The 21842-nt window shown below is 41.6% G+C and overlaps 1 protein-coding gene across 2 annotated transcripts in view; it reads left to right on the top strand.

The window, feature by feature from the left end:
- Window positions 1-21202, top strand: part of LOC138672576 (interferon-induced GTP-binding protein Mx2-like) — a 41373-nt gene extending 20171 nt beyond the window's left edge. For both annotated transcript variants that reach the window (XM_069760703.1, XM_069760702.1), the window contains 14 exons: window positions 594-827; window positions 922-956; window positions 2267-2462; window positions 3966-4103; window positions 7787-7941; window positions 8769-8907; window positions 12211-12409; window positions 12992-13070; window positions 13294-13416; window positions 13559-13700; window positions 14249-14407; window positions 17613-17689; window positions 18377-18601; window positions 20809-21202. In XM_069760703.1, coding sequence (XP_069616804.1) covers window positions 602-827; window positions 922-956; window positions 2267-2462; window positions 3966-4103; window positions 7787-7941; window positions 8769-8907; window positions 12211-12409; window positions 12992-13070; window positions 13294-13416; window positions 13559-13700; window positions 14249-14407; window positions 17613-17689; window positions 18377-18601; window positions 20809-21039 — 2124 coding nt within the window. In that variant the 5' untranslated portion in view covers window positions 594-601 and the 3' untranslated portion in view covers window positions 21040-21202. The remainder of the gene's footprint in view (window positions 1-593; window positions 828-921; window positions 957-2266; window positions 2463-3965; window positions 4104-7786; window positions 7942-8768; window positions 8908-12210; window positions 12410-12991; window positions 13071-13293; window positions 13417-13558; window positions 13701-14248; window positions 14408-17612; window positions 17690-18376; window positions 18602-20808) is intronic.
- The last annotated feature ends 640 nt before the right edge of the window (window positions 21203-21842 follow it).

Here is a 21842-nt window from a genome sequence, read left to right as displayed (position 1 = left end):
ATAAGTACTAAACCATTTTATGTAACCACATTCCAGGTGGTGTTCATGACCAATACTGAATACCACCAGTAGATGGGGGATGGCGCTGTTTCTGGCCTAAAAAAACAAAACAACGCTTTTTTTGTGGAAGTACGACTGATTGGGTCCTATTCCTGAAACACCTCTGCTCAGGATTTCAATATCCTATAACTTTTCTATTTTTCCATCAAGCTATATTGATTCGTGGGTTCTCACAGTCCTTTTGACCCTTGTAGGACGCATGCGCAACTACCTTCCCATACAAATTGGGACACGTGACCCCCGTTCTCGGTATCGAGGACCCAATAGTGTAACAACATAAAATGATCTTTGTGCCGGTCAGAGCAGTGTATGGAAATACGAGGAAGGCGATGCTCCAGCCGAAACGCGTCACACAAGATTGTAAGAGATTATTTTAGATAAAAGCCATTGATTATTGGTAACAGCGAGTGCCACTCCTCCCTTACTTTTTGGTATTCATCTGCACCCAACATGCGGAGTGCAGACTGCCACTACTTAGATTTATTTGTGATCTTATTAAATTTATTTTATTACATTTTTCATGTTCTTACTAGACCGCAAAATGCAGACTAATGGCCCAACACCCGTCTTGCCTTTCGGTTCGTCAAACATCTTTGGCGCATCACCTGCAAATCCGTCAGCAACTGGCTCAGTATTGGCCCAGCCGGCGCTAAATGTCTTTAGTGCATTCAAAGACTTAAACGCTCCGCTCCCAACAGCTACACCAGCGATGGAGGCGTTATTACCGGCTACCGGGACGTCATCTCTGGAGCAGATGGCTAATGGAGGTAGATTTCATCACAGGTCATCTCTATGTATTGTTTTTGTTACTTATACGTTACATTTTAATGGATTTTTTTGCATTTTTTCCTGCTGTTTTAGGTTCCTCTACTGGGGTATTTGTATTTCAAGGCATGGTAAGTAGGGGAGCTCTTCCAATATGGAAATAGAGTGTAGAATCAAACCAGAGTCTCGCCTCAAGTTTTCAATATTGCAGAAGCTGCACCAAAATTATAGTTACAGATGTCTTGACTTTGGAAAAATTTACCCCCAAAATTCACTCCTCAAATCTAAATATTCTTACATCTGTTCTGTTGTAGAAGAGATACAATCGGTACTGCCAACAGGAGGCAGGCTTATTCAAGAACTGGGGTGAGTGGCTAGTGGGGCATAGGGCCAGGATACTTCGACTAAGGGCAAAAAACGTAATATTTTTCTTTGGGGAAAGCTTACACAATGCTTCAGATGTCCAGGGACTCCTCATGGGAGGAGATTAACATTTCATTGGATGAGAAAACATTGTGGTCTTTCTTTTTCTCTCCTTTTTTTTCACCAGAATGGTGGGGTGGACTCCAAGACCGGCGCAACTCCTCCCGATTATTCATCTCTATGTCAGTCACTGGTCTCTGGGTTTCCTCTTCCAGCAGGTGATGTCATGTGACTGTTTCTTCCACTCAGAATCTAAACGCCACAGTGGATAAGCGGCTTCTAATTACCTCCAGCAGTCACATGATGTCCCCTGCCAGAAGAAGCCAGGAGACCGGAGCGGAGGAGCCACATTAGTCCTGGAAGTATTAATATTTTTTTTTTTTATTACACTTTTCAATTGTGAAGTTGTAATAGAAAGAAGGAAAATGTATGGCAATCGCAGGATTGATAGACATGTTAATGATATGCAAATGTTCCACTGGTTCAGGATTTGAATATCACATCACAACTTTTCCTTCTTGGTGTTGCAATTTCAATCTTGAGGGGTGTATTTTTTTTTTTTTTAATTTTTCCACCACTCTTGGGCCAACAATTAGGTGTTGCAAATTAGTGGACATCCCCTTGATGGGCATATGAGTGCTATTAATGGTTGACACTAAGTAGAAATTTTGGCAATGTATTTGGGATCCTGTGATCGCACTGTACCCGGGGGGTATGTTATGATTTCAGTATAAAGTCGTCTCAGTGCCATACTGAAATCTGCAACCAGATCTATAAATAAGGGTGGCGTGAGACGTTTTTTGGTTTTGAGTAGTTCCTGGAGGACTGGGATGGGACTTAAAGTCCTATAAAGATATTTTCCAGTGTTGTGATTTAAGGGCCGTTAGAGGCTTCGAGGGGGGGAAAAAAACCCTTTAAGGGCCGAATGTAAATGCGATCCGTCAGAAATCCGGGAGGTCTCGTATAGGAATGTGATACTCGTGAATTTCACAATTTTCCTTTTTGTTTTACGCTAAAGACCCAACCTGACAACGTCCTGGGACAACAATATGAATACAAGATCCGTCCGTGCATTGACCTGATTGACTCCCTGAGGTCCTTGGGGGTGGAGAAGGATTTGGGATTACCAGCGATCGCTGTGATCGGTGATCAGAGCTCTGGGAAAAGTTCAGTTCTGGAGGCTTTGTCAGGAGTCAATCTTCCCAGAGGCAGCGGTGAGAAGCGGATCACAGAATTGCATGGATGTGGCTTTATAATAAATATATGTACATTGCTGGTAGAAGGAACGATCTTATACCAGGTGCAAAGGTTGCAGTCGCTACTGGGACTTAGCACCCGTAAACCAATATTATAAATGTCACATGATAGGTGGAAGTTTTTATAAATTTTGCGTTGGGGCCCAAAAACTATAACTCGTAACTATCACTCTAATTTTTTTTTCCTTTATTAATGTATAATTTAAAAAAAAGCCTGGGGTCCCTCCCATTTTTGACAAGCAGCCAAGCTAAAGAGATAAAGCAGACAGCTGGGGGCTGGTGTTTTCAGGCTGGTAATAGGCCATGGATATAGGCCCGCAGCTGCCCAGAAAAGGCACATCTGTTAGATGTACCAATTCTGGTACTTTGCCGGCTCTTCCCACTTGCCCTGTGGAGGTGGCAAGTGGGGTTCATATTTATGGGGTTGATGTCGCCTTTGTATTGTCTGGTGACCTCAAGCCCACGGCTTAGTAATGGAGAGGCATCTATAAGACGCGTATCCATTACTATAGCCTAAAGTTATATTCTAAATAAACACAAAAGCCAGAATACAATCCTTTATTAGAAATAAAACAAAACACACTTTTCCATTTTTATTTAAAAATAACAAACAGTTATACTGACCTAACACCTAATTACACTGAATCCCTCGTCTCCTGTAATAAAACAAAAATAAAAAACAACAATATCCCTCAACTGTCCGTCGTTCTGTCCGACGCTGTAATCCATGTCTGGGGGTAAACCGTTTTGAACCTGGACGGTGCCAAGATGCGACTGTCCAGGCTGAGAACCACTGAGGAATGAGCTGCTGCGAGCGCAGCATCAGTGACCGGCGGTGATGTCATCAAGGTTACTGCCAGTGACTGAGGCTGTATTTCCAGCTGAGCCCCTGAACTGCGGTGACCTCAGCACTGTAAAAAAAAAAAAGTCATTGAGTTCAGCTCAGTGACTTCACTTTGAAAATGAGTTTATTTTGGACTTTGCCCAAACTATAAAAATAGGTCTTCAAGATGTGCCTCCATTTGTTGACAAAATATTTCAGTAGGCGTGTTTGTATAATACTCTTACAGCCACATGAGAAAAGAGGCTGTAAGGGCCTTTTACAAAACCAAACTTGTAGTTCTTCTATTTTGCTCATTTTCTCAAACTAACAATTGACAAAAAATTAATTGAGCAGATTTGAGTTTACTGCCAGGACCTTTTGATTACCAAAAGGGAGCAAGAGGTGACCTCATTCAGCATCAACAATGTCAATAACTGTAATTTCCCTCAATATCCTATAGTAATTATATGGATGGAGTTACTGGGGGTCCTAGAGAAGTTTCGCTGCCCAGAAAAGGAATTCACGAAGCTTTTTCTAAATTCGAAAACTATTGTCTTACCCGGAAAGCGTATTTTGTAAGAACAAATTACAATAAATGTATCTGCTAGTATTTATAAAATTTCTGATCTTTCATACAGGCATTGTAACAAGATGTCCTCTTGTACTCAAGTTGAAAAAATCCAAAAAGGATTCCCCTTGGAAAGCCAAAATAAGCTATCGAGACCAGGAAGTGGAGCCAAAAAATCCAGGGGAAGTGGAAAAGGAGATCCGGAAAGGTAATGAATTGGAGACAGCCATGAAATGTGTAAATGTATATCTGATAGTCACCCCTTCCCCTTTATCATAAGAGGGCCCTGGAGCCTCAGGCAAGTGTTAGAGCTGTTATACATTTTGAATTCGGACACCAAAATATTAGGTCACTCCTTTTGATTTTATGGAATCGGGAGTGAAAACTGACACACCTCTCCAAAAAAGGACTTATTTTAGTCTGAAACGCATAGGACACTCCATCATTCTTGGATATATTGTGAGCGTCAATTATTGCGATATGGAACAAAAGTTTTTGATATATTTTAATAAAAAATCTGCTGGGAAATCTTCCATTTATTTTACCTCTCCACGCATCCCTTTTTATGGAGTATCATCTTGTTTTGATGGTGTATATCTTTAGGGAGTTCAAACAGTTCATGTTTACAGATCACAACTACAGATGTAGTAGAACAAAAAACGAGTTTGATGGCTCATTTTAGGAGGCACAAAATGCTTGATGGTTTCACATCTCAGGTGAGGCACAGAATCTTGGCAGTTTTAGTAACAAAGCAGAATGAAAAATAAATTGCTTAAAAACAACTTTATATCCTTCTACCTAAGGGAAATGCTCTTCCCAGGGGCCAAACCCAGAACTCGTACATAGTTCGGTCTTTTCTGTGGAAACATACAGTTGTGAAACCTGGACGATAAAGCACAAAACAGAAAAATAATTGATGCCTTCGAAATGAGTTGCAGGAAAAGGATATTCTCAATACCATGGATGGCAAGAAGAACAAACAAATACATTTTTATTTAAGAAATCAAGCCAGACATGTCCCTCGAAGCAAGGATCACCAAGTTACGACTTGCCTACTTTGGACACCTCATCCGAAAAGGGGCAATCACTGGAGAAGGACATCATGGTCGGAAGAATAGAAGAAACAAGGCAGAGTAAGACCAGCAGTCCGATGGCTTGATACTATCAAGATTATGGCAGAGAAGACCCTGGTGGATCTATCTAGGCTTGCACAAGATTGATCTTCCTACTGAGCGAATGTTCATCCATTAAGTCACCATGGTTCGTGATCGAGCCAAAGGTCATTTTAAAGAAAACTGGGCTGTGACTTCACACAGACCTAAATCTGTCTGTTATTTACTAATGAGTACCAAGTGATTATATCTCTGGCCTCCTGAGCCCTACCCTCAAAAGACTTCTTCTTTTCTTTGGTATAATTCTGTAAGGCCCTATTGTTACACCATGACCCTGTGCCCTAAGCCTTAATCTCAAGAGGCCTACCTGCCATGTCACCCTCTTAAATCCCATACCTCAAGGTACTTTTCATTTTCGGGTGAGCACTGTCTCCTTTTCTACACCTTCTTCTAACCCTCAAGAATTATTATTATTATTAATTATTATAGCGCCATTTATTTCATGGCACTTTACATGTGAGGAGGGGTATACATAATAAAAAAACAGGTACAATAATCTTAATCAATACAACTCACGAATGGTACAGGAGTAGAGGACCCTGACTGCGAGGGCTCACAATCTCCAAGGGATGGGTGAGGATACAGTAGGTGAGGGCGGAGTTGGTCGTGTAGCGGTTTGGTGGATCGGTGGTTACTGCAGGTTGCAGGCTTGTCGGGAGAGGTGGGTCTTCATGTTCTCTTTGAAGGTTTCGATGGTAGGCGAGAGTCTGATGTGTTGTGGTAGAGAGTTCCAGAGTAGGGGTGATGCGTGGGAGAAATCTTGCATGCGATTGTGGGGAAAAAGAGATAAGAGGGGAGTAGAGAAGGAGATCTTGTGAGGATCGGAGGTTGCGTGCTGGTAGGTACCGGGAGACGAGGTCACAGATGTATGGAGGAGACAGGTTGTGGATGGCTTTGTACGTCATGGTTAGGGTTTTGAACTGAAGTCTCTGGGTAATGGGGAGCCAATGAAGGGATTGACAGAGGGGAGAGGCCGGTGGAATCTTGGGGGGCGATAGGTGGATTAGTCAGGCAGCAGAGTTTAAGATAGATTGGAGGGGTGCGAGAGTGTTAGGGGGGAGGTCACACAGCAGTAGTCAAGACAGGAGATGGTGAGGGCATGCACTAGAGTTTTTGCAGATTCTAGGTTGAGGAATGTACGGATCTGGGAGATGTTTTTGAGTTGAAGTCGGCAGGAGGTGGAAAGGGCTTGGATATGTGGTTTAGAAGGAGAGATCAGTGTCAAGGATTACACCGAGGCAGCGAGTTTGTGGGACTGGGGAGAGTGGGCAGCCGTTTACTGTAATGGATGAGTTTGTTGGGAGAGTTGAGTGAGATGGGGGAAAGATGATGAATTCTGTTTTGTCCTTGTTAAGTTTTAGGAATCTAGCAGAGAAGGATGAAATAGTGGACAGACATTGTGGGATTCTGGTCAGTAGGGAGGTGATATCTGGTCCAGAGAGGTAGATCTGTGTGTCATCAGCTATAGAGGTGATACTGCAAGCCATGAGATTCTATGAGCTGTCTCAGTCCAAGGTGTAAATAGAAAAGAGCAGGGGCCCAAGGACTGAACCTTGCGGGACTCCGACAGATAGGGGGCGAGGTGAGGAGGTGGTGTATGAGTGAGAGACACTGAATGTCCGGTCTTTTAGGTATGATGGGATCCAAGATCGGGCTAAGTCTGTCATGCCAAGAGATGACAGGGTCTGTAGTAATAGGGAATGGTCCACTGTATCAAAGGCAGAAGACGGGTCCAGGAGAAGAAGGACAGAGTAGTGTCGCTTTGGCAGTCAGCAGGTCATTGGTGACTTTAGTTAGGGCAGCTTCAGTAGAGTGATGCGGTAGAAAGCCAGATTGTAAGCAATCGAAGAGGGAGCAGGAAGAGCGGTGGGAGAACAGTTCGAAATGGACATGTTTTTCCAGTAGTTTTGAGGCAAATGGAAGAAGTGATATTGGGTGATAGCTAGATACAGAGGATGGGTCAAGAGAGGACTTTTTGAGGATAGGTGTGATTGAGGCATGTTTGAAGCATGAGAGGAAAACACCAGTTGTTCATAGGTTGAAGAGATGGGTTAGAGTTGGGATGAAGACTGTTAAGAATCCCAGCACACTATCGCTCCCTTATCAAGGATGTCTCCATGAAACCAGACCTCCACTATAACTTGTGTACTTGCTACAGAACTGCTACTTATCACAGTCCTGACTGAATCCAGCTAGAGTCTCACCCAGGACTGAACTCATTCCTCACTTGTACCCTATAAGGGACATTTCCGCCACAACACACTCCGTCCAAAGTTAGCCAAACCCAGACTGACAAAATACTCAACCAATCCCAATTCAGAGGTGGCCTGTACAGGACACTTGCAGACCACTTTTCTCTTTGGCAAACCTCCTTAATCCCCAATAATTATGCGTATTCATAATGAGCTCCTAATCTTTGCGAGTAAGACCCAAATACACGGCAGGAATGTCCTTACCTCCTTCAGGCCAGCAGCACATTTCCCAATCTCCAGCCATCCACCAATCCTCAGCAGTCATAGCACTCCAGCCCACAAATCGCCACCGATCCCGATGTCCTGTCCAGTACTGATCTTCCCCACCATACAACTCCTTCCATCTACTTTGACTCCACAAGTAAACCAACCACACTATAAGTGTTCAATAATGTTCATGATATGGGGGAAATGTTTTATGGTTGTATCCATTTTTGGTGATTTACAAAGATCATATCTTCTTGTAGCCCAAGACTATATGGCAGGTGCCGGGAATGGAGTCAGCCAAGAGCTAATTACCCTTCAAGTGGAGTCTCCAAACGTGCCAGACCTGACACTGCTCGATCTTCCCGGAATAACAAGAGTTGCTTTACCCAACCAACCTCCAGATATTGGACAGCAGGTACACTGAGCATGTATTTATAAGACTTGCCAACTTTGGAGAGTACAGTCACGCAAGTTTTTATGATGCTTTTGTCATCATTGCGTCCTGTTGTAAGTGCTGTCTTAGTTGATAGACTTGTCAACTCCTCAGAAGGCCATCTCTATTTCCAGGAGACTTGGAAAGTCGGGCTTAAAAGAGATCTTAAGCTCCATAAGCCCAATGGATGATCTGGGCTTTATGTTGACACCAAAAGAAAAGCACTAAACCGAATATTCTAGCTGCGGCACTAGTCATAATGTACTAAATACATCTTTTGCAATCAGAGTTAAACAATTTCCACCTTTTTAAGCACTATGGGGCCTGTAGTGGATAGATCCCCCTGATAAACCCCAAGTTAGTGGTTCAGATGAATTGGGAGACCACAGTGGGTATAGTTGCATGGGGTAAGAATTGAGTCCATAATCATCATGACTGGGTCTTTTAAGTGAGGTCCTATTTTACCTTTCATTATAGGTCCCACACAAAAATCATTCGTCCTGCTTCTTCACGCACAGCCATAGCTAAATGCAAAAAGTTTTTTCGACCCTAGGGGAAGCTCTAATTGTGTTCAAGTAAGACGAAAATGGAAAACATTACTTAAAAATTGAGGCTAGTCCAAACCATAGGGCCACCCTTTATTACAATGCATGACCTAAGAGGGTGTCTATGTAACTAGTGTATTTGGGTCACGTTAATGATGGGAGGAGAAAAATGGCACACTGGCCTAGCCTTGACTTTAGTAAATTTGATATATACATGTGTCTCCTAACTCTTCTAACATTCTTATCATTTCTACATTTTCATAGATCAAAAGGATGATCAGGAAGTACATAGAAAGACAGGAGACAATCAATTTGGCTGTGGTTCCTAGCAATGTGGACATTGCCACCACTGAAGCTCTAGAAATGGCTCGAGAAGTGGATCCTAGCGGAGAGCGGACACTGGGTAATTACAGTATAAGCGGCAGAGCTCCTATTAGTGTTGCCCACCATTTTTCTTATGACTAGGACAGTAAAGTGGCTCATGATGATACTTACAAGACTCTTTTGGGACAGAAATGCATGGCCATAGAGGGCAAAATTCATTGGCAATCGTGAAGAAAATTGCTTTAGTTGGTGACCTTTTAGATGGGTCTTCCATGACGCAACCACTTTTCTTTGACAAAACCCAAGGAGAAAAAAAAATTAAAAAAAATGAGCATATACCCTGTACCTTTAGTAAGCAAATGGTAATAATATACTTAAATAGTATAGGCTATTTGGTTAACTCTATTTTGAGCCAAAAAGTGTAAAATGGTCTTATTATTTCAATGAAAAAAAACTAAACGCTATGCTTCTACTAACAGTAATAAAAATTGTAAAAAAAAATTGAATAACGCTGCATCCTGAAGGGTTTAAAGGAACTACAGGTGCTTCTCACAAAATTAGAATATCCTCAAAAAGTTAATTTATTTTAGTTCTTCAATGCAAAAAGTGAAACTCATATATTATATACAGTAGAGTCATTACAAACCGTGATCTATTTCAAGTGTTTATTTCTGTTAATGTTGACGATTATGGTTTACAGCCAATGAAAACCCAAAGTCATTATCTCAGTAAATTAGAATACTTTATAACACCAGCTTGAAAAATGATTTTAAAATCCGACATGTTGGCCTACTGAAAAGTACGTTCAGTAAATGCACTCAATACTTGGTCGCGGCTCCTTTTGCATCAATTACTGCATCAATTCTGTGTGGCATGGAGGCGATCAGCCTGTGGCACTGCTGAGGGGTTATGGAAGCCCAGGTTGCTTTGATAGCAGTCTTCAGCTCGTCTGCATTGTTGGGTCTGGTGTCTCATCTTCCTCTTGACAATATCCCATAGATTCTCTATGGGGTTAAGATCAGGCGAGTTTGCTGCCAATCAATCCCAGTGATACTGTTTGTAAACCAGGTATTGGTACTTTTGGCAGTGTGGACAGGTGCCAAGTCCTGCTGGAGAATGAAATTTCCATCTCCAAAAAGCTTGTCGGGAAGCATGAAGTGCGCTAAAATATCCTTGTAGACGGCTGCGCTGACTTTGGTCTTGACAAAACCCTGTGGACCTCTACCAGCAGATGACATGGCTCCCCAAACCATCACTGATTGTGGACACTTCACACTAGACCTCCAGCAGCTTGGATTGTGGCCTCTCCACTCTTCCTCCAGACTCTGGGACCTTGATTTTCCAAATGAAATGCAAAAATTTACTTTCATCGGAAAACAACACCTTGGACCACTGACAACAGTCCAGTTCTTTTTCTCCTTGGCCCAGGTAAGACGCTTCTGGCGTTGTCTATTGGTCATGAGTGGCCGGACACAAGGAATGTGACATGTTATGACCTGGTGGTTAGGACAATAATGGACCTGGTGGTTAAGAGCACACGGAATGACCTGATAGTTACAAATAATATAGGACGAGCTCTGAGACGTGGGAACTCTGCTGACCGCAATCCCTAATCCTATCACACACACTAGAAATAGCCGTGGATTGCTCCTAACGCTCCCTATGAAACTCGTCACAGCCTAAGGAACTAGCTAGCCCTGAAGATAGAAAAATAAAGCCTACCTTGCCTCAGAGAAATTCCCCAAAAGAAAAGGCAGCCCCCCACATATAATGACTGTGAGTAAAGATGAAAATACAAACACAGAGATGAAATAGATTTAGCAAAGTGAGGCCCGACTTACTGAACAGACTGAGGATAGGAAAGGTAACTTTGCGGTCAGCACAAAAAAACTCAAAAAGACCACGCAGAGGGCGCAAAAGACCCTTCGCACCGACTCACGGTGCGGAGGCGCTCCCTCTACGTCCCAGAGCTTCCAGCAAGCAAGACAAAAATCAAAATAGCAAGCTGGACAGAAAAAATAGCAAACAAAAGAAAAACAAGCAGGAACTTAGCTTCTGCTGGGAAGACAGGTCACAAGAACGATCCAGGAGTGAACAGACCAATACTGGAACATTGACAGGTGGCAAGGAGCAATGATCTAAGTGGAGTTAAATAGAGCAGCCAGCTAACGAATTAACCTTGTCACCTGTGGAAGGAAACTCAGAAGCCGCAGCCCCACTCACAACCAACAGAGGAAGCCCATGGACAGAACCAGCCGAAGTACCATTCATGACCACAGGAGGGAGCTTGACAACAGAATTCACAACAGTGACACTTGTAGATCATGTCCTGGAGACGTCTGTGTGTGGAGGCTCTTGAAGCAATGACTCCAGCAGCAGTCTGCTCCTTGTGAATCTCCCCCAAATTTTTGAATGGCCTTTTCTTAACAATCCTTTCCAGGCTGCGGTTATCCCGGTTGCTTGTGCCCCTTTTTCTACCACACTTTTTCCTTCCACTCAACTTTCCATTAATATGCTTGGATACAGCGCTCTGTGAACAGCCGGCTTCTTTACCAATGACCTCTTGTGGCTTACCCTCCTTGTGGAGTGTGTCAATGACTGCTTTCTGGACATCTGTCAGGTCAGCAGTCTTCCCCATGATTGTGGAGCTACTGAAACAGACTAAGGGACCTTTTAAAAACACTTAGGAAGCCTTTACATGTGTGTGTTAATTATTTTAATCTACTGAAATAATGACTTTGGGATTTTCATTGGCTGTAAGCCATAATCATCAAGATTAACAGAAATAAGCACTTGGAATAGATCACTCTGTTTGTAAAGACTCAATATAATATTTCACTTTTTCTATTGAAGAACTGAAATTAATAAATTTTCATGATATTCTAATTTAGTGAGAAGCACCTGTATCTGTATATTGGACAGGCACTAGGGGAAAAGTGATTGTCTGCCTGGGAATATGAAAAGCTCTCAGTATAAAGAAGTAACAGTTATCATTTCGGTCACTGCCTATGCAGAGCGTAGCTGCCAATGTCGCATTCATTTCGGCTGGCAACATCCTTGAATCCTGTGCACTACTTTTGCAACTTTTCTGAGAGGAGAGACCATGATCTGGTAAGAGAGCTATGGTTAGGGTAATTAAATAGTTTGAATAAGAGTCAAAAAAACAAGACTTGGACTAAGTATACGTCCAAATCTAAGACTTTGCTTGCGGCTGCAGCAAGGCGATGTTATCACTGAGACCTCATGTTGGTGTAAATCACGAATTACATCAATGATCACATATACCGCAGGCAGGATGTAGATATCGGTGTGGATGATGATGATTCTCCATTGCTCAGTTCCATAAATCCCTATATAGATGACCCGTCACTGTCTTTCCCAGGGATCCTGACTAAGCCGGATTTAGTTGACAAAGGATCTGAACCAGATGTCGTAAGTGTCGTCCGGAATCTGGTGTACACTCTTAAGAAAGGCTTCATGATAGTCAAGTGTCGGGGGCAGAGTGAGATCCAGAACAACACCTGCCTGGAGACCGCCCTACTAAATGAGCAAATGTTCTTTGAGGATCATGAACATTTCAGGTAAATGCAAAAAAATAAAATAAATAAAAACATCTGCACCTATAATGATGGATGAGGGTCCGGCTCTACTAGTAAAAAATTGGCTGTATGATCCCTCTGCAATTCTTACCATTGTCCAACAGCAGGACATGTTTTAAAGCTTTTTTTTTTTTCATAAAACCTCTGACCTAGGCTGCTGTTTGCTTAAAAAAAAAAAAGCACTTTACTCGCCCTCCCCGGGTCCAACTCTGAGCCAACTCCACTGCCACAGGTGCCTGTTATTGTCGGCAGCACACTGACATGACATTGATAGCACTTCAGCTGATGGCACGTGCCGCTGACCTCAGTGACTGAGGATGAGTCGGGATATATATATATATCTATTAATTCTCTTCTAACCCTGAAGTCATGGTCATCTTCGAAAACGAAGGACGAACATCATTATATATATAATATATATTTTTTTTTTTATATTTATTTTGGGGGATTTATTTTGTGCTTTGTATTCTCTTTATGTTCCTCCCTAATCTTAACGTCTGAGATGAAATGTATTTTGTACAAACCCTGGAACCACTTTTAATGTCGTCCGTGTTCGCTTTTCAGGGTTCTTCAAGAAGAGGGACGTGCCACAATTCCTTTGCTGGCAGAAAAACTGACTGTTGAGCTCGTGGCACATATTTCTGTAAGTCTTCTTGAAAATAAGCCATTTTAGGTCTAATAGATGGGGGTCCTATCATGTTCCTCTTCAGAGACTGTAACCATGAAGTTTGCTCCACTATGAGTGACTGTAACCACCAAGCTCTGTGCCCCTTAGTGAGAAAATGACATTTTCCTGTCTTAGAAGGTTGGCCAAGTGGATATTAGGGGGGTATTTGTAATAATATTCATTTCTTTGTATGTTTTAGAGGACTATACCCAGCCTGGAGAGTCAAATCAAGACCAAACTACAGGAGGTAGAGAAGAAAGTGAAGATGATCGGTGCCGGCGTCCCGGAAACGGAGACGGAGAAGTTGTTATTTCTCATAGAGGTAAGATCCGTTTGAGCGGAGTTTATAAACTCCCATCACTGTACTGTATCGGTCGTCCACGTGCCCATACAGTTATATATCCTATATACTCCGGATCTCACTGCAGATTCACCTTTTTGTTCAATTTCTATCGTCTCCGTAGAAACTCAAGCATTTTGCCGACGGCATCACTCAAGTCCTACAAGGGGAAGAGGAAGTCGCAGACAAACAGTTGAAAGCTTTCACCTACATCCGAATAAAATTCTACAAATGGGAAAAAGATCTGAAGCGATCCGCCAATGAATGTAGGTATAGATCACAAAATGCAGAATTTAACATGCCCCACCCGAATTCCTTGATATTTGGGGGAATTGTGACGACTATTGCTAAAGTATGGAAGTGGAAGGCAACTGTAGACCGTTGAAACCACCAAGCACGTCGCCTCTCCTGTCACTAAAATCATGGGAAGTTCTATCTGTACATATCTGCTTTCTTATTGCTATCCCTTAGATTAGAAACGCTCAACCATCATGGGCTTTTACACCGTACTGTATATTTAATGTAGAGGGGGACACCACCCCACCCAACTATCCCTTAAAGGATCCTAAGGGTGGGTTGGGGGTCTTCAACAAACTGGATCCAACCATCCATGGTAACCATAAAGATTGGTCTGCTGATCTCTACTTTGGCTTATACAAGCGGGATCCCAAGCCTTTTGACCACCTTTAATGAGGCAAAACAGAGAGCCACCATCAATCCATTTTTCATATGTAAAAACTAGATTTTTACCTTCTCGATAACTTTTTTTTTTTTTTTTCTTTTTTAAATTGATAAACGACCCATTGCCTTCCAGTCCCCCAGGAATTAAGAAAGGACATTACTGTGTATGAGCAGAAACATCGTGGCCGGGAACTTACAGGGTTCGTCAACTACAAAACATTTGAAAACATTGCAAAGAATCAAATCCAGACATTCGAGGAGCCGGCCGTGGACAATCTGAACGACGTCACAGGTAGGTCACAGACAAAATTGTCCGGACAACAGTGGACAAGAAAACCGAGAGGGATGACCATCGCCCTCTAATTGTTGATCTGCTCAATTGACCTTGAACTACAAAATTTGAAGGTTTTTATATTGTGATAAGTGTGTGCTGTAGGGACAGAGTGTCTTTTACTTCTCTCAGGAAAAAATGACCTGTCTGCTTCTGCAACGAAAAAGCTTATATGTAGGATGTGGGGCTGGATCAAAAGAATAAACCTTTACATTTAAAATGTCTGATCTGTCTGCCTCAATAGACACATTGGATTGTTGGTAGTTGGGGATAAAAATTCATTACTTCTTTTTCTAGGGGTCTCAACCTGCTTTCACATTGAAGCTCTAAAAAACTATAGGGAGAAAAATACTTTATCTAAAAAACTAATTAAAGCTGCCAAAAAGGAAACAGAGAAGCACATTGCTAAGGAGAGTAAAACTAATCCCAAACTGTTCTTCAACTATATCAATAGTAAAAGAATAAAAACTGAAAATGTAGGCCCCTTAAAAAATAGTGAGGAAAGAATGGTTGTAGATGACGAGGAAAAAGCTAACATATTAAACACCTTCTTCTCCACGGTATTCACGGTGGAAAATGAAATGCTAGGTGAAATCCCAAGAAACAATGAAAACCCTATATTAAGGGTCACCAATCTAACCCAAGAAGAGGTGCGAAACCGGCTAAATAAGATTAAAATAGATAAATCTCCGGGTCCGGATGGCATACACCCACGAGTGCTAAGAGAACTAAGTAATGTAATAGATAAACCATTATTTCTTATTTTTAGGGACTCTATAGCGACAGGGTCTGTTCCGCAGGATTGGCGCATAGCAAATGTGGTGCCAATATTCAAAAAGGGCTCTAAAAGTGAACCTGGAAATTATAGGCCAGTAAGTCTAACCTCTATTGTTGGTAAAATATTTGAAGGGTTTCTGAGGGATGTTATTCTGGATTATCTCAATGAGAATAACTGTTTAACTCCATATCAGCATGGGTTTATGAGAAATCGCTCCTGTCAAACCAATCTAATCAGTTTTTATGAAGAGGTAAGCTATAGGCTGGACCACGGTGAGTCATTGGACGTGGTATATCTCGATTTTTCCAAAGCGTTTGATACCGTGCCGCACAAGAGGTTGGTACACAAAATGAGAATGCTTGGTCTGGGGGAAAATGGGTGTAAATGGGTTAGTAACTGGCTTAGTGATAGAAAGCAGAGGGTGGTTATAAATGGTATAGTCTCTAACTGGGTCGCTGTGACCAGTGGGGTACCGCAGGGGTCAGTATTGGGACCTGTTCTCTTCAACATATTCATTAATGATCTGGTAGAAGGTTTACACAGTAAAATATCGATATTTGCAGATGATACAAAACTATGTAAAGCAGTTAATACAAGAGAAGATAGTATTCTGCTACAGATGGATCTGGATAAGTTGGAAACTTGGGCTGAAAGGTGGCAGATGAGGTTTAACAATGATAAATGTAAGGTTATACACATGGGAAGAAGGAATCAATGTCACCATTACACACTGAATAGGAAACCACTGGGTAAATCTGACAGGGAGAAGGACTTGGGGATCCTAGTTAATGATAAACTTACCTGGAGCAGCCAGTGCCAGGCAGCAGCTGCCAAGGCAAACAGGATCATGGGGTGCATTAAAAGAGGTCTGGATACACATGATGAGAGCATTATACTGCCTCTGTACAAATCCCTAGTTAGACCGCACATGGAGTACTGTGTCCAGTTTTGGGCACCGGTGCTCAGGAAGGATATAATGGAACTACAGAGAGTACAAAGGAGGGCAACAAAATTAATAAAGGGGATGGGAGAACTACAATACCCAGATAGATTAGCGAAATTAGGATTATTTAGTCTAGAAAAGACGACTGAGGGGCGATCTAATAACCATGTATAAGTATATAAGGGGACAATACAAATATCTCGCTGAGGATCTGTTTATACCAAGGAAGGTGACGGGCACAAGGGGGCATTCTTTGCGTCTGGAGGAGAGAAGGTTTTTCCACCAACATAGAAGAGGATTCTTTACTGTTAGGGCAGTGAGAATCTGGAATTGCTTGCCTGAGGAGGTGGTGATGGCGAACTCAGTCGAGGGGTTCAAGAGAGGCCTGGATGTCTTCCTGGAGCAGAACAATATTGTATCATACAATTAGGTTCTGTAGAAGGACGTAGATCTGGGTATTTATTATGATGGAATATAGGCTGAACTGGATGCACAAATGTCTTTTTTCGGCCTTACTAACTATGTTACTATGTTACTATGTTACTGTGCTCGGAAAATGTCTCTATTTTTTTTTATTTTTTTCCTTCCCAGTCTTGCACCTCCTGTCAACTACCCTTCTTCCTTCCATCTTTCTTTTTTCTCTCTCTCTCTTTCCCTCAGTCTTGATTTCTACCTGCCTTTCTTCCTTCTCCTTTCCCTTTTCCCCTTATTTTCTCTTTCTCCTTCTTCTTTCCCTTTCCTGCCTGTCTTCCTTTCATTTCCTACCTTTCTGCCTGCCTGCCCTTCTTCCATTTTCACCTCCCTGCCTTCCTTCTCCTTTCCCCTGCCTTTCTTCCTGCCTGCCCGCCCTTCCACCTTCCCCTCCCTTCCTTCCTCTTTCCCCTTCCTTACTTCCTGCCTTCCCCTTCTCCTTTACCCTGCCTTTCTTCCTGCCTGCCCTTCTTCCTCTTTCCCCTTCCTCCCTTCTGTCCTTCCTCTTTTCCCTTCTCCTTTCACCTGCCTTTCTTTCTGCCTGCCCTTCCTTACTCCTTCCCTCCCTTCCTCCCTCTTTCCCCTCCCTCCCTTCCTTCCTTACTTCCTGCCTTCCCCTTCTCCTTTGCCCTGCCTTTCTTCCTGCCTGCTCTTCTTCCTCTTTCCCCTCCCTTCCTTCCTCTTTTCCCTTCTCCTTTGCCCTGCCTTTCTTCCTGCCTGCCTTTCTTCCTGCCTGCCCTTCTTCCACTTTCCCCTTCCTGCCTTCCTACATCTTTCCCCTTTTCCTTTCCCCTCCCTTCCTCCTTTCCTTCTTTCTTTTTTGACAGATCCCCCTTCCTCCGTCTGTCCTTTTCCCCCTCCACCCCATCTCTACAGGTAGTAAAGCTCCTGTGCAAACAAGATGGTATACGAGCCATTTTTCCTTTCTGAAAGAAGCTCAGAATATGTGCTGACTGCAAATCTTCATTTTTCAGAACTCGTCAGATCGACATTCAATGAGATGGCGAAGAAGCACTTCAGCCATTACCTCAATCTTTACAGAAATGCAAAGGTAGGATTAGAATTGCGGTTTTATAATTTGCAAAAATCATGTAAACTAATGTGGTAAAATTCCATTATTTTGGTATCCATTGAATCAAATGAATTACACTTGGCCTCTATGATTTCATCTGGTCCCTGTTGCATCTTAAATTCCCAGATTCCATCCAACCAGATTGATGTAGTGTTGCACATTTTATCTGGACTCATCTGTTCTTTGTCTAACCCTAATGATGCTCTCGGATACTACGTGTCGTCAGTGTCCTGGAGTAGAAGTCACGAAAAAACTGAAGGCTAAAACCAACCAACCGGGCTCTCTATAAAGGAGTCTGTTCTCCATGAACCTGTCTGTTGCTGTGAATACACTTTACAACTAGTACTGAACTAATGGCAACTTGTAAAACTCTGTATGCAGCGAGCTCCCCCTAGTGGAAGCTACAGGAACCAATAATTCTACCATTTAAATGAATTTTATAATTCTATATATACTTTTTTTTTCTCCACTTTGTTAATCTGCACAATCCTGAGAAATTATGTGGCATGCTGATGGAATACACCATAAATGTTTAATGGATGGAAGTCCCCCTCACTAGAACAGGCCCCTGGCATGCAGTAGATATATGGCATCTCCTATCTGTACACCATAAATGTCTCGGGTGGAACAAACCCATTTATTAGTCTATTTCTTATATTTGTCAAGGGAAAGCTAGAAGATATTTGCATTAAGCAACAAAAGGCAGCTGAGAAAGCGATCCGTACACAATTTAAGATGGAACAGATCATCTACTGCCAGGACACGATTTATGGTGGATCTCTGAAGGACGTCCGGGCAGAGGCAACTAAGGAAACCAATTCTTTATCCACACCGTCACAGATACAACTATCTGTCCAGGAGATGTCCCAACACATCCAGGCGTATTTCAAGGTTAGTTCTGTATAATGTGCTCAAACCTAGAGAAACGATGGTTAAACTGCCCCCGCATGCAAGAATATTACTATAATACTGCTCCTATGTACAAGAATATAACTACTATAATACTGCTCCTATGTACAAGAATATAACTACTATAATACTGCCCCTATGTACAAGAATATAACTACTATAATACTGCCCCCTATGTACAAGAATATAACTACTATAATACTGCACCTATGTACAAGAATATAACTGCTATAATACTGCCCCCTATATACAAGAATATAACTACTATAATACTGCTCCTATGTACAAGATTATAACTACTATAATACTGCACCTATGTACAAGAATATAACTACTATAATACTGCCCCCTATATACAAGAATATAACTACTATAATACTGCACCTATGTACAAGAATATAACTACTATAATACTGCCCCTATGTACAACAATATAACTACTATAATACTGCCCCTATGTACAAGACTATAACTACTATAATACTGCCCCTATGTACAAGAATATAACTACTATAATACTGCCCCTATGTACAAGAATATAACTACTATAATACTGCCCCCTATGTACAAGAATATAACTACTATAATACTGCTCCTATGTACAAGAATATAACTACTATAATACTGCTCCTATGTACAAGAATATAACTACTATAATACTGCTCCTGTGTACAAGAATATAACTACTATAATACTGCTGCTATGTACAGGAATATAACTACTATAATACTGCCCCTATGTACAAGAATATAACTACTATAATACTGCCTCTACGTGCAAGAATATAACTACTATAATACTGCTCCTATGTACAAGAATATAACTACTATAATACTGCCTCTATGTGCAAGAATATAATTGCTATAATACTGCTCCTATGTACAAGAATATAACTACTATAATACTGCTCCTATGTACAGGAATATAACTACAATAATACTGCCCCTATGTACAAGAATATAACTACTATAATACTGCCGCTATGTACAAGAATATAACTACTATAATACTGCTCCTATGTACAAGAATATAACTACTATAATACTGCCCCTATGTACAAGAATATAACTACTATAATACTGCCCCTATGTACAAGAATATAACTACTATAATACTGCCGCTATGTACAAGAATCAAAATACAGATTCAAAAAGCAGAAATAGCTAATCTTAGCCAGAAGCATTCTTGTACTTGCTTCTCTATCAATAATAACCAACCTAATATCGATTAGTGGACAAGTCCATATAGCTATCACAAAATGAGTACCAAGTACCCACAGACCACTATATCACACTATTATAAAATCAATAAAGTTTATTGAAAACAAATTTGAAAATTGTACATAACACCATGTGAGATTTATCAAAGAGAATTAATCAAAATTCCATGAGCCGCGGAAATACCGCAACCAACCATGTCGTGTCAAGCATTGAGATACACAGATACACTATAATCAATATTGCTCTCATTTAAACATAAAATTCCCAAAGACATCCTTTAAGGCAATTTCAACATCTATTGTACCCGGATGATGAGAATTCAATGTATAATGTGAAAATCAGATTTATAAATAGATCAATGCTTACCCATAGTTTGTGCACCGCTGCCCAGTAACGCCCCGACGCGTGTTTCGCCCGTGTACAAGAATACAGCTACTATAATACTGCCACTATGTACAAGAATATAACTACTATAATACAACTCCTATGTACAAGAATATAACTACTATAATACTGCTCCTATGTGCAAGAATATAACTACTATAATACTGCTCCTATGTACAAGAATATAACTACTATAATACTGCCCCTATGTACAAGAATATAACTACTATAATACTGCCCCTATGTACAAGAATATAACTACTATAATACTGCTCCTATGTGCAAGAATATAACTACTATAATACTGCTCCTATGTACAAGAATATCACTATTATAATACTGCTTCTATGTACAAGAATATAACTACTATAATACTGCTCATATGTACAAGAATATCACTACTATAATACTGCTCCTATATACAAGAATATAACTACTATAATACTGCTCCTATATACAAGAATATAACTACTATAATACTGCCCCATGTACAAGAATATAACTACTATAATACTGTATAATTATGTACCACAGTATGATATGGAGATAGATCAATTAATATTCGGCTTCTTATATTTCGTCTAGAACACGACCGCCCGTTTGTCAAACCAGATCCCCCTGATCATTCTGCACTACATGCTCCATGAATTTGCTGACAAGCTGCAATCACAAATGTTGTCTCTGCTCCAGGACAAGGAGAACCTCGCTGTGTTACTGATGGAGAACGACACTCTGGCGCGGGAGCGGAAGGATTTACATGAGAAGATGAAGCGGCTCCGAGCCGCACAACAGAGATTGGCCAAATTTCCCTGCTAGGAATTCTCACTAAAAGTGGTACCATTGGTGGGTCTCTACATGATCCCCTTACTTTTTGGCCACTTTTGTACTTTTTTTTTTTTTAATTTTATTTTATTTGTCGGTCCTCAATTTCCTGAACCTAGTTCCAATACAACCCCCCCACCATGCTTTCTCGTTATAATTTATGCCTCCTGCACTCTTATTTATCTTATTATAAGGATAATGATTCACCAATGTCTCTTTATTATAATGCCCCCCTCTATAACAGAAATCACAGGACCCCTTTCCAGCAGTCCTAGCACGGCAGATAGGCTCAGGCACAGGACAGAATTCCCAACTTTAAGACACCAAGCGGGATATGTAATGTAGCACTTATTTCCCCCCCCACCGAAGCCCCTTAGTGTTCTCACCCGCTGTGATACCCTTCCATGGCCCCCATGGAGTTAGATGCCCCAATACGGAATAATCTCCCATTCCTCCACCTACACAGTATGATTATCACCCCAGCCCCCCACACACAGTATAGTATACACCACAGTCTCCTACAATCTGATGGTCACACACACCAAAACCCTACCTAGAATGTGCCCTGTAGCCTCCCCACATAGTATGATGATTTCCCCCCCCCTACATAGTATTGCAAGGGTCAGACCGGGCTGTAGTCACGGCCGGGGACGGTTGAGCCTTTAGGTACCGGCCTCCCCTTACAGGGAAATGGTGTATCTTAGTCAGCATACCTGTGCCCTCAGGTTCTGTTCCTTCCGGTGCTTCCCTGCGCTGAGGGATGTGAGAAACAGACACAGTCTTTGTCAACTTCAACA

The sequence above is a fragment of the Ranitomeya imitator genome, chromosome 3, assembly GCF_032444005.1.
Source record: "Ranitomeya imitator isolate aRanImi1 chromosome 3, aRanImi1.pri, whole genome shotgun sequence".
Classification (NCBI taxonomy): Eukaryota; Metazoa; Chordata; class Amphibia; order Anura; family Dendrobatidae; genus Ranitomeya; species Ranitomeya imitator.
The sequence above is the reverse complement of the archived record's forward strand: the minus strand, read 5'-3'. Positions and strand labels throughout refer to the sequence as shown.